Source organism: Octopus bimaculoides, chromosome 19 (assembly GCF_046866305.1).
Source record: "Octopus bimaculoides isolate indiv1 chromosome 19, ASM4686630v1, whole genome shotgun sequence".
NCBI lineage: Eukaryota > Metazoa > Mollusca > Cephalopoda > Octopoda > Octopodidae > Octopus > Octopus bimaculoides.
This window is the reverse complement of record NC_142946.1, coordinates 3,231,160-3,243,864: the sequence shown is the minus strand read 5'-3', so window position 1 is coordinate 3,243,864 and position 12,705 is coordinate 3,231,160. Positions and strand designations below refer to the sequence as shown.

Here is a 12,705-nt window from a genome sequence, read left to right as displayed (position 1 = left end):
CAGCTTTTTTTTGATACAACATTGATAAAACACACCCAAATGTATTCATCTGCGTGGGTATATATATCTATATACAGCCTGCCACCACCACCACCATATACATGTGTGTATGTTAAACGACAATGATGATGGTGTACATGGATATAATCATGCATACACATATATACCTACATATATAAACACAGGTTGGTTTTAGGGGTACATTTAGTGTTTCTACAGTTGTTCCTGACTTACATAGAGCTGGGGTATGTTTGTAAGGCGTGGGGCAGGGGTTGTAGCGAGGGTGGAATATTGTCTACAAACATCATCACCATCAACATCACTGTCATGGCTGTTGAACGCCATCACAATATCATCATCATCATCATCATTATAATGATTTATATTTACATAGTTGATGTGTGTGTGTGTGTGTGTGTGTTTTGGTTTCAGTCATTGGATTGTGGTCCTGTTGGGGCATTGCATCAATCATATGGACCACATCCCAGCCCACGAATTTCATCCATCTCTCCTTGTCAAACTGCTATGTTATGTGAAGACGAACAACCGTCCACACTGGTTTACAACGGTGAACATAAATGCAGCCTGGCCAGACCGAAGCAAGATACACAGTAAAAGATACTCGGTCAATGAGCTCTGCGGGCTGGGATTGAACCCAGAACAATATTGACTGAAGAGAACTTGTTAACCGCAAGGCTATGTCAGTACGGGGGATGGGAAGGGGGAGAGGGCAAGGAGAATATGTGAGCAAATATCTTTTTTATGTAAATAACAATAATCAATAGACACATGTGTACACGTGTGTGTGTCTTCTGTGAAAGGATTTATTAAACACCTTTTTCTGTGTATGTGTGCGTGTGTACATACATTATGTGTGTGTGTGTGTGTGTATGTGTGTGTAACGTGCATATGTATATGCATATAGAATTGTAGACAGCTTCAGCTTTGTCAAAATATTATCAATAATTATGGCCTTGGTTCAGTGTGAGATTACATTGACACATTGAAGGAAAAAATATGATCTGAAGGGAAAGAAAGGGAAGAAAAATAAGAAATCTACATGTCCACATTTTCATTTAGCATATGTGCATGTGTGTGTGTGTGTGTATGTGCAACTATGCATGTCTGTATATGCAGATGCATGCTACTTACACGCACACACCACGCAGTATACATAAAAAAAGCAAGATTTCTCTTATCAAACTGATTAGAGTGCGAGAGAGAGAGAGAGAAAAGGGGAAGATGTACTGTAGTGTGTAGTGTCACCACCAGATGATGAGATGTCTACTAAATATAGACAGACATGCATGTGTTACTAATGTAGAGAGAGAGAGAGAGAGAGAGAATGATTGCATTTCTGTATGAAAATCAACATTATGTCAGGGCTAAATCACTTTGGAACACTTTCGTTAGAGTTGAGACCAAATGAACATTTTGTTGCTTTATTTACATTTGTTTTCTACACATAATAATAATAATAATAATAATAATAATAATAATAATAATAATAATAATAATTACTATAATAATGATATGATGATGATGATTTGGAATATCAAGGAAAATAAAAAGGTAAATAATGTTTGAAGAGGCAAAATGAAAATGAAAACTCACCGGGTGCCAAACATCAATTCCTGTCAAGTCTATGACTTTACTGAGTAATTCTGATGCCATAAATGAGCGCAAAATAATTAAAGGGTAACACTAAACTTGAGAGAATTTGATAGCATAACCGTGACGAAAGGAAAGGTAAATCCAAGAGTGTTTTAAGCAGAGGTAAATGAAGGAAGAATGTATCACCCAGCTTCTGAGACTGACACAGCTTCCTGATGTGCGTTTGAGAGAGAGAGAGAGAGAGAGAGAGAGGGAGGGAGAGGGAGAGGTGGAGTGAGCTAGCACTCCTCCCTCCCTAACAGGTTGCTCCATTTATGGCACAGCATTAAATAAATGTAACACCCATTCACATACAACACAGCTGGAAATGAAGTCCAATATTATTTCACAGAGAAACTGAGATAAGAATAAATAAATGAGTTAAACACAAGGTTTTTACTGATGAAGGAATCTTGACAACAGAGAAGCCATTTATGAGAGTAATTGCTTTCAAATAGAGTCACTACTGTTGCTCATACAGATCAGTTCTGTTGGTACTCGGTCTGCTTATGTGAGTAGGAAAATGTACCAATCAGCAGGCTTGTGGTTGTATTTAAGTGCTGTGTTTATTGATTGAGTTAAAAGCAGACAAACTATACAAGACGGAAGTAAAATATAATATAAAGCAATAGTAACAATATAGAAAATGCTGAAGAATTAAAAGCATTCACCGTTTGATTTGCCATTAACGAAGCAGGTGAAATTACGGTCAGGGTAGAGTTTTTGTTGATGTAAACAACGACGCTAGGTCAGGTTTCAAATTGATCTCGAGAACAACTGGCAAAACGTTGCGAGAAAAGCCATGGAAATGTAAATTGAAATAAATAACAAATGAAATATGCAGCATTTAGATAAATTAAATTAATGAGTTCAGTGGAAGCTTTGAAAGAACTGTTGGCATTAAGTTGCAAATAACAACATAATTATCAACAGACTATGGTGACAACCTCCACAGAAATAAACAAAGGAAGTATTTGTCTCCTGTGAAACAACTCTAAGAAAGTGTTTAGTTGAGTTTGCAGTCAAGATAAGAGGTGGTGACGGTGGGGTAGGATGTAAGAAAGCAGTGTTAAGCAAACGCTCAAACTAAAAGACCACCCCATCTCATACAACAGTTTCCGACATGAAATAGGAGAAGATGGCAAAAATGTAGAAGCGACTTAGAAAAATAAACAACTTCTAGAATTGGCAATAAAAATGTCAAAAGTCTTAATCAAGAATTGAACTTATGTCTAAATATAGTCATAAAGAACTTCATTGAGACTAGAAATACTTCAGCAGTGACTGGATCAATTAATAGTTTTGTTAATGAAGAATTTTTAATCACTGAAACAATCCTAAAAATTTATTTTAGGCAAGAAAATTAATCATTTCTCTGCCATTTGCGAACAACATACACCCTTGTAAAATATATGTACTCATGGTAGAATATACACCCTTGTAAAACATGTACTCCTGGTAGAACATACACCCTTGTAAAATATATAAATATATACATACTCCTGGTAGAACATACACCCTTGTAAAATATATATATACTCCTGGTAGAATACCTTCCTATATAAGATACTCCTTGAAAAAGTTGACAATTAAAGAGGTTTATTCATCATCATCATCATTTAACGTCTGTTTTCCATGCTGGCATGGGTTGGACGGTTTGACTGGGGACTGGCAAGCCAGGAGGCTGCACCAGGCTCCAATCAGAGCCTGGTGCAGCTTTATTATATATAATTACATTAGTGGAAGGTATAAGGTGAATAATATATTTAAGGATAAGCAAAATATATTAATAGACAAAGGTTAAGATGTCGATCTTTGAAAAGCAAAAGGATTAATTAATTAGAAGACATACCGGTAATATACACAGGCAAACTAGACAATACAGTTGATTTTATAAGGAAAATTAAAAGCAGGACTTGGAGATGTAGAAATGCAAGAAGCTGGGTATTTAAGGGCTGCAGCTGGTCTTTCTAGGAGGGATGGTCATTGACTTAAAAGTCAGGGTAGTCCTAACTGAGTAAACCTTTGGCTAAAGGGGCTCTAGCAGTTTTATATATGTATATAAACACACACACACACACACAATCATATATATATATGCATACAGAGTGAGAGAGACATATGTATGTGTGTGAGTATGTATGTGTAAATATATATATGTACGTGTGCGTGTGAAGTAGAAGTTACATGCACACACATACATACACACTCACACTCATGTATTGAGTTCTATTTCTTATGATTGCTTCACCAAACACACACACATATATCTATATGTGTGATACTATATACATGGTGCTTAACTCAACTCTCAGCCATCATGTCTGCCAGAAACAAAAACAAAACCTAATTTCTGGTTCTGGTTCAGTTTCCTCAAATCCAATCAGCCTGAATAAAGAGGGCCTGCCCCTTTTTTAGACAATATGCTTATTAATTATTGATACTTTAGAAATCGTTAAGGGAAGAGAGAGTTAGAGGAGAACTGTAATTCCGCAACAAATAATGTTATGTTGATGAATAAAACAAGTTTAAACTCTACCCAACACACTCTTTCATTTAGCTGGTACAGATGTGTGGAGGTGGTCGCTAATTATATTAGATATGTACCAACAGCCGCCCACAAGAAAGGTAGCCCCGTATCAAACACTGCCAACTATTGATCTCACTCCCAGCAGCTCAAATATCCATTAACAATCATCACCCTCATCTTTCATACATCATCATCATCATTGTCGTCATCATCGTTGTTGTTTAACATCTGTTTTCCATGATGGAATGGGTTGGATCGTTTGACAGGAGCTGGCAATGCTGGGAGCTGCATCAAGTTCCAGTCTGTTCCCACATGGTTTCAACAGCTGGATGCCCTTCCTAATACCAACCACTTTACAGAGTCTACTGGATGCTTTTTACATGTCACCAGCATCCCTTCAAGCCATTAACAATCACCACCCTTATGATGTTCCTCTCTTCATCCTCAGCCAATCTATCACCAACGGTCTCTCACCTTCATAAACGATACAACCTGTTACCTAGGTTACACACATAAACGATAGAACCTGTTACCTAGGCTACACACACAAACATCCAAGATCCCCAATCACAAAATACTTTATCACTAACCAATCAGTGACCCTAAATCTACAAAGTTCAAGTAGAAGTCGTTGATCAGGAATGGTAGTGCTGCTGAGGTTACACCTGGAAACATTACAATCAGACCAAAAAATTTATTCAAATGATTCCCTCACCAACATACCACCACAACCAATGGTCCCTACACAGGTTGAGTTTCCTCGTTTTTCTAAACCTACCCAACCTGCTCTCATTGCTCCCATTGCTTCTGAAATAACTTCTGTTCCTCTGAAAGAGTTAACAACAAACCCCGCTCTGTCCAAGCCTACCTGACACACCCGACTCTCTTGTTGGGTCTCACACCCTGGACCCCAATGAAAAATATCTCACACAAGCTTTCCTTCGCAGAATTACCATTTACATGAATTCCATCATCAACCATGTTTATTCTGCTGACATCAACCACATCGATAGTACCAACCTGGGAAAAATGTTTACAAAAGTCAAGAATAGTGTCTCTCATGTGAAAAGTCAGGATTCCTGACCCTTTTTTAGTCTGACAGAATTTGTAGAGAAGATACGGCAGAGTAGAATTAAGATACGAATTTATTCCATTACTTGTACTCCTTATCATATGTGATATACTCCATACAATATACCCTGATATGATCACTCCATGCAATACACCCTGTTGTGATAAACCTATGTGATATACTCTATACGTAGCCAGGTTGAGACTATGGTGTTATCACACAAGATTTCAAAGTATTTTTACTCTAGTCTTATTGCAAAAGAAACCAACTTGGATTTCAAGTCAAAAACTTTCATTTTAATCATCAGATTTATAGAATATGGGGCACATGAGGGGAGAGAGGGGAGGGGGAGTTAGGGTATGCACACGCGCGCATGTGTGTGGGGGTAGTGTGTGATAATCTGGTGTAACCACATGGCCTTATATGCAGGAAAACAAGATAAAAACATTAGAAATTATTTTGAAACAGCCAGATGATTTGAAGAATTTAGAGTAAATAGAGCAGAATCTTTATTCCAATGTCAAGGATTTACCATTTCATAAACTGATGTCTGACAGAATGTCTTGACAGATTCCCTGAAACCATTAGGCGAAACAGCACCATCCAAGACCTCTCACTATCATGGCCTCCAAGTATGGTGACAGGGTGGGATAGGATAAGGATAAAAGCTCCTTTCCGAATCATACAGGCTCATAGGAATGGTTCCCCAGTTTTTGAGATGTATATATTCCATGCTTGGACGAGACATCAGTCAGTCACAGGATTCCTTATTTTGGCCAGCTGAGAGGACTGGAGCAATGTGAAATGAAGTGTTTTGCTCAAGAATGCAACATGTTGCCCATTCCAGGAACTGAAACCACAATCTTATTATCACAAGTCCAACATCCTGACCACTAAGCCACGTGCTTCAACCAATCGATGACAATGAGAGACGGAGGAAGGGAATTACCCTTCAACCATGAACCTGGTCCAAATGTCAGTAACAGAGTGGACTCTGCTATAGGCAACCAGGGAACAGGTCCCTTTGCAATTGAGAATTACTGCCCCGGTTATCACAGTGGAAAGTCAATATATACACCTGTTGAAACTAAGGCAGCATAGAAATATGATGATGATGATGATGATGATGATGATGATGGTGAAGATGATGCTGTTGTTGATTACAATGGTGGTGATGATGAAGCTGCTTTTGGAGATGTTAGTGGTGATGACAATGATGATGAAGTTTATGGCAGCTTTGTTTTACATGTTTTTTTTAATGTGTTCCTAATATATAATTAGGTTTGAACTCAAGCCAAACCTTGTTCATTCACTAAATTTAATAGTTTTACTAAATACCAATCCATAAAGATTAATAACATAAACTGCATGGTCCTATGAATGTCAATGTTTTCACAAGAGTTATGGAACTAAATATTTAAACAGAATCTATTACAGCAGAAAATCGCCACGGTGCCTGAGAGGAGGGTAATTTCAGTCAGATGAATAGACTAATGAACAAAACACAACAGTTACAACATGGTACCAATTTTTAGCTGGATAGACTGAGCCAAGCAGGATAATGGGCGTTACTTAAGGGAACTGGTAGAAGCAAGATTAAAAATCTATGGTAATTTTTCAAATAATTTAGTCTCTAATAATTCCAATTATTTTCAAAGGGATTTTTTAAGGGGACAAACAGACAATGTTGCATAAAAATTGGCTTCTTAGACAGATACGAAAGCGAGAATTTGTGATCTTAATGCGTTTGCCAAACCATAGCGACTGACAGAAACTGAAGTAAAATATTTGCAACGAAGATACAACCCCGTTCTGTATAATCGGACCCCACAATATAATAGCCAGCATGGCACTCAAATCAGTGGTTATCTTCCCTTAATTCTATAAAACTATGCAGAGTTGCTTCCCTTACTAAAACACAAATTTAACCTCGAAAAACTTATCTAAAAACATGAGACACAGTCTAAATGTTGGTGGTGGGGGTCATACATTATAGAATAATCCTCACTATCACTTGTAAATGCGTTTATTCATTGATAGAGATGAAGGTTAAATTAAATGACTTTATGCCTTTAGTGTTGATATCCACAGTAACTTATACAGTTGCTGGGGGCCATCAGCCAGATAACTTCAAATCTAGAGAGAAAGAGGGGGGGGAGAGAAAAAGTGTGTGTGTGTGTTTGTAGTGATTTCAAGCGATTCTTTCGCTATTTGAGTTTTTATGCCCCACCCATTCGGAAGTCGCCATCTGGAAAATACTATCTTCACCTATTTTTAACTTCTGTCTACTTTTTGTGACATATATGCAGCATACACACATACACACACACACACACACACACACACACACACATACATACATATAATGATACATCCTAAACAGATACATACATACTTGCACAAACATATATATATATGTAGGCAGTCAATTGATAGGGTTGTTTTGGATGGCTCCCTTTGCCAAAAGGGTTCCGACTGCCTTTCAGCCATTCAGGTTTGGTGACTGAAGAAACATTTCTGAACTGGAGTCGAATCTTCTCCCTCTCTCACATTTTCTGTAGTCAGACCTGGAAATGGATGACCTCCACCACATCAAAACGAATGTAAGACTTGCAACTATGCCACAACAATGCCCCTACAATTTCATCAAGGAACTGAGGGATCCACTGAAGGTTCAAAATTGCGTACACACACACACACACACACACTATTTATATATAAAATATACACAGACATTTTATGTATACTCACATGTGAGAGCATGTGTGTGTGAGTGAGTACATAAACACACACACACACACACATGTGCATGCTCATGTATGCATATTTCTGAGTACATACACGCTCATACATACCTGTGTAAACACACACACACACACAGAGGAAACACCTGTTTCTAGTCTGTCAAATTGCTCATTACTACTAACTCCACATCACCACAACTACCTCTACAGCTACTCTCACTACTACCACTAAAACTACCAGGTACACCACCACCAGTATATATTATATCATGATTAAACAGATGTCAAATTTAGAGAAAATATTTTTTTAAGAAAATGAAGTAGGATTTCTTCCAATCAGGTATATCCATCATTAGTCATTAAGCAATAGTCTTTAATCCTGTTGACTGCTCCCCTCCCACAACATCAACCCAGAGGAGGATCTGAAGTCACCATGGTAATATAATTGTAGGGAAGCATGTGGTTACTTCACTGTACCTCACCAAGGTGCCTATTACTATGAAAGGTGAACTGAGTGATTTAAGAGTTTTGGGCACAGTTTTCTGTGGGCAGGAATATAAGAACTATGTTGTTGCTGTGGAGGTGGTGGTGGTGGCCCCAACAGAAATTCTTGAGGTTCCCAATCCCCTCCTCAGTAGGGATCCAATGATGTAATCCCTGTTGAAATGGTTTCTACTCAAATTGATTTGAGATTTGAAACTCCTGAGGAGAACTTGGTCAAGGGGACTTGGTCAAAGTAGTGACCAGGGGTGATCTGTTGACCTGATGGTTCGAGGAGTAGGATTTTGGTAGACCAGTTTATATTCCATTCACAACATGGTTCCAAGTTTCAAACTAGAGCAGCCCCTACCCCCCATTACAAACTTATCACTTTTATCCCCTCTGTAAAAAAAAAAAAAAATGGTGAATGGACTGTTAACACTCATTAATTCTGCCAGTACAACCCAAATAATGGTGTCTTCAACAACTCCAGACTTATTTTCCTCGTGAAGAAGGCTGCCACAGAAATACAAAATATTTTCTTTTAATTTTGCAGTTTCACAACACATTGTCAGATGTGAGGAAAACTGAAAGAAGCGGGTTTAGTAAAATCTGTTTAAACCAGGGAATGGGACGGAGGCGTGTGTTACAATGTGTGAACTGACAGCCTCTTCTCAAGAAAGTGTTTAGTTAGAGTGACAGCATTGGCAAGAGACGAGAGTGGAATAGGAAGAATGGCAGGAAAAGATATTTCTAAAAGAGACAGTCTCACTGAAACTGTCATATTTCCTGACATCGTTGAAACAAAATGACAAGGAATCGCTGACCAGAAACAGTAGCAGCAGTAGTTTTACTGTGGTCTTTGCTGATCAATTCTGTCAGTTATTGAAAACCTGCACCAATAGGATGGCCCATACAGTCCTGTGTCTCCTCACTCTTACATATTATCTTTTATCATGGATGACGACGACGATGATGATAATAACGATGATGATGACAAAATGGTGACACCCAGATTCTCCAACTCTTTTACAGTTTGTAGTTGACAAAAGATTAAAACCCTAAACAAACCTGGTTCCCTTAAAAAAGAAACAAAAAAAAACATATAAACACAAGGTCCCAGATTTTCATGGAAGACAGTTTATACTGACCCCTGTAATTGACTGGTACTTTATTTTATTGACCCCCTCAGAAATTTGAACTAAGAACATGAAAGACTGTACATGAAACATTGCAGCCTTCTGTGCTGATCCAGCAATCCATCGTGTTCCATGCAACATCCATGAAGTCTGTATCTATTCTATATTCTGTGTGTGTGCATAGTGTGAAGGCACGTGGCTTAGTGGTTAGGGCATTTGGCTCACAATCGTAAGGTCATGAGTTCAATACCTGGTGGTGCATTGTATCCTTGAAGAAGACACTTTATTTCTCGTTGCTCCAGTTCACTCAGCTGGCAAAAATGAGCAGTACCTGTGATAGAAAAGGGGCCAGCCTTGTCACCTTCTGTGTCTTGCTGAATCTCCCAGAGAACTACATTAAGGGTGAGCGTGTCTGTGGAGTGCTCAGCCACTTGCATGTTAATTTCACAAGCAGGCTGATCCGTTGATTGGATCAGCTGGAACCCTCATCATAGTAACCGACAGAGTACCAGTATGTGCATATCCACCACATGCACCTGGTTAATAGAATATCCCCACTAGAGGGGTACCAGCATTTCTTACTTCCTACAAGGACTATAGTGGTCATTTCTGACCAGCATTGAAAATCTTTATGTAATACAATTTATTTCAAATATTTGCTAATGCAGTGAATAAAGGATTTAGTTTAGCATTTATAGAAAAAAATTGATGTAGGAAAAAATATATATACACATAAATATGAAATGATGCTTATGATTGCACATTCAATATGTTCGTAGAAATTAAAAAGTGGAAAGCAACAAAAGGGGTCAGAAATAACTGCTGGGTGCTTCTAGGGTTAAATAAGGAAATTAAGCAAAACAGTCACTGATGTCTCACTCTTTATGTCTAATGATATTTCTTTTCATCTTTCTCATTTTAAAATGCAAAACATGATATTGTAGAACCAGGGCTGTGGTGCTGGAAAACTTAAAATATACCCCATTCTATACATACATATAAAAAAAAAAAATTGTCTGCAAAAAAAAACCCCCAAAAAACAAAACAACAACTATATTACACAACTTTATTACGATAATTCTATTTTCTTTATTTTTAATTTTCAGACGCAGGTTCTAATTATGAATCATCCCTTAGGGGGTTTTAACGTGAAGAAGGAGAAATCTGGTGCTACTTGTCTATTCCACTGTTATTAGAGTTCCAACCCTAACAGACTATAGGAAGTGGAATGTTGGCTACCAACTGGTGTTAAATCTATTTCCCCAGCAGGGATGGTGGGGCCCCTGAGAGAGGGGGAAGGGAGGATTGGGGTGGGTGGGTGAGATGAATGGATGGAAGTAGAGGAAGGGTTAGTTCTTTTGTGTTTGTTTAATGGGTGGAACAGATTTAGCTGGAAAGTACCAGGATTCTGGTAACGGATGAAGTTTGAGAAAGGCTGTGAGTGAATCCAGAACATAAGAGTGAGTCTGGAATTGACTGTGGAACAGTGAAAACAACCAGAAAAAAGGTGATGATGGTGGGGGTGGCAGCAATGGTGAGGATGGGAATGGGAGTGGGGTGGTGGAGGTTTGTAAAAGAAATTATATTCTCTTCACCAGGATGTTCACTATAACACAGACACAAGGAAAATAGTGAAATTAACCCCAATTCATGACTGGTACCAGGGCCAACTCAAGGTACTGGCAACTCGGACAGTCGCCTGGGGTGCCAAAGAGGGCGTGACAAAGACAAGGAAATTTCCCTGACTGCCGACTTGTACATGCTGAAGTTCAGCTTGCCCAGGGCACCTGTAACCTTAGAGCCGGGCCTGCTGGTACTTATCAATCCCACTCAAGACTTGAACTCAGAACGTCCAGTATTATAAGTAAATGCAGCAATGCAATTATTATGTCTAGCACTGCACCATCTGAGCCACTTCAACAAAGACCTTGTCAAGATGAAGACTTTTAATAGGCCAGCTCTCTACTACAACAACAGAGGGGGAGGTTAAAGTGTTGCTGGCAGAAGGATTATTATTATTATTATTATTATTATTATTATAAAAAAACAGGTTGACATTAATAGGTCATTTAACTTGTTAGTAACGGTTAGTAATAGGTTTAGATTAGCTGGGGTAGGGAAAGGGACTAATTCTTTTTAAATGTACATATTTATCATGTACACACATACTACATATATATACCAAACACACACACACACACACACAAACCATATGCATTTACCATACACACACAGATACTATGCATATGCTTCACACATACATGTACACACACAGAGGCACACAAGTGACATATAAACATTTCGTCTGATGATAAAATTTTTCAAGTCTACGTTAATGTGAAAGAGGAGTGTATATTTAAATTGTGCATTGGTTGCCACAGAGTGGTCAGCCATAGCATATCACAGGACCAGTAATAGTGGAGTGGTTGTCTCTGGTGTATCACTGTAGAGGTCACAGGAGAGTAGTTGCCAATGGTATACTATATCAATGCATTGGTGATAGGAGAGAGGTCACTGTGAAGGACAATCATCATGACATGTCCACCTTGATACATTGCCCAGTATAAATACAGTTAGACACAGACAAACCTGTGTTTCACCCAACCCATGCCAGCATGGAAAACAGATGTTAAATGATGATGATGACAGATGTATGTATATGTATATATATATATGGAAGGGCATCTGGCATTAGGAAGGGCATCCAGCTGTAGAAACCTTGCCAGATCAGATTGGAGCCTGGTGCAACCTTCTGGCTTGCCAGTCCTAAGTCAAACTGTCCAACCCATACCAGCATGGAAAACGGACATTAAACAACGACGACGATGATATATATACACACACACACACTTGTTTACTCCTAGTTATACATAGGCATCAAAGGAAGGATAGGAATGGCTTGCTGTTACAAGTAGAAGTAGTAATAGTAGTAGTAGACTTGGGTTCAATTCCTGTAGATGGAATTGGGGGATGGAAGGGGGATTATTATAAGGAATCGGTCAAATCCACCTTGGATATGTTTGCTGTATCACTACCACCACCATTGCAACACCAAGAAACCACTCCTAGCACCACATCAATCGTACA

General features: G+C 38.5%; 1 protein-coding gene across 38 annotated transcripts in view; it reads right to left on the bottom strand.

Moving 5' to 3' along the window:
* The window catches only part of LOC106880262 (dedicator of cytokinesis protein 9), a 186,904-nt gene that overhangs the window by 91,075 nt on the left and 83,124 nt on the right, over nucleotides 1-12,705 (bottom strand). For 4 of the 38 annotated variants that reach the window (XM_089366521.1, XM_089366524.1, XM_089366528.1 and 1 more), the window contains exon 1: nucleotides 1,615-2,149. The exons of 30 other annotated variants lie outside the window; for them this stretch is intronic. In XM_089366521.1, coding sequence (XP_089222647.1) covers nucleotides 1,615-1,674 — 60 coding nt within the window. In that variant the 5' untranslated portion in view covers nucleotides 1,675-2,149. Of the gene's footprint in view, nucleotides 1-1,614; nucleotides 2,163-12,705 lie in introns of those variants that run through there. 4 more of the 38 variants (XM_089366523.1, XM_089366526.1, XM_089366530.1 and 1 more) reach the window with 2 other exon arrangements.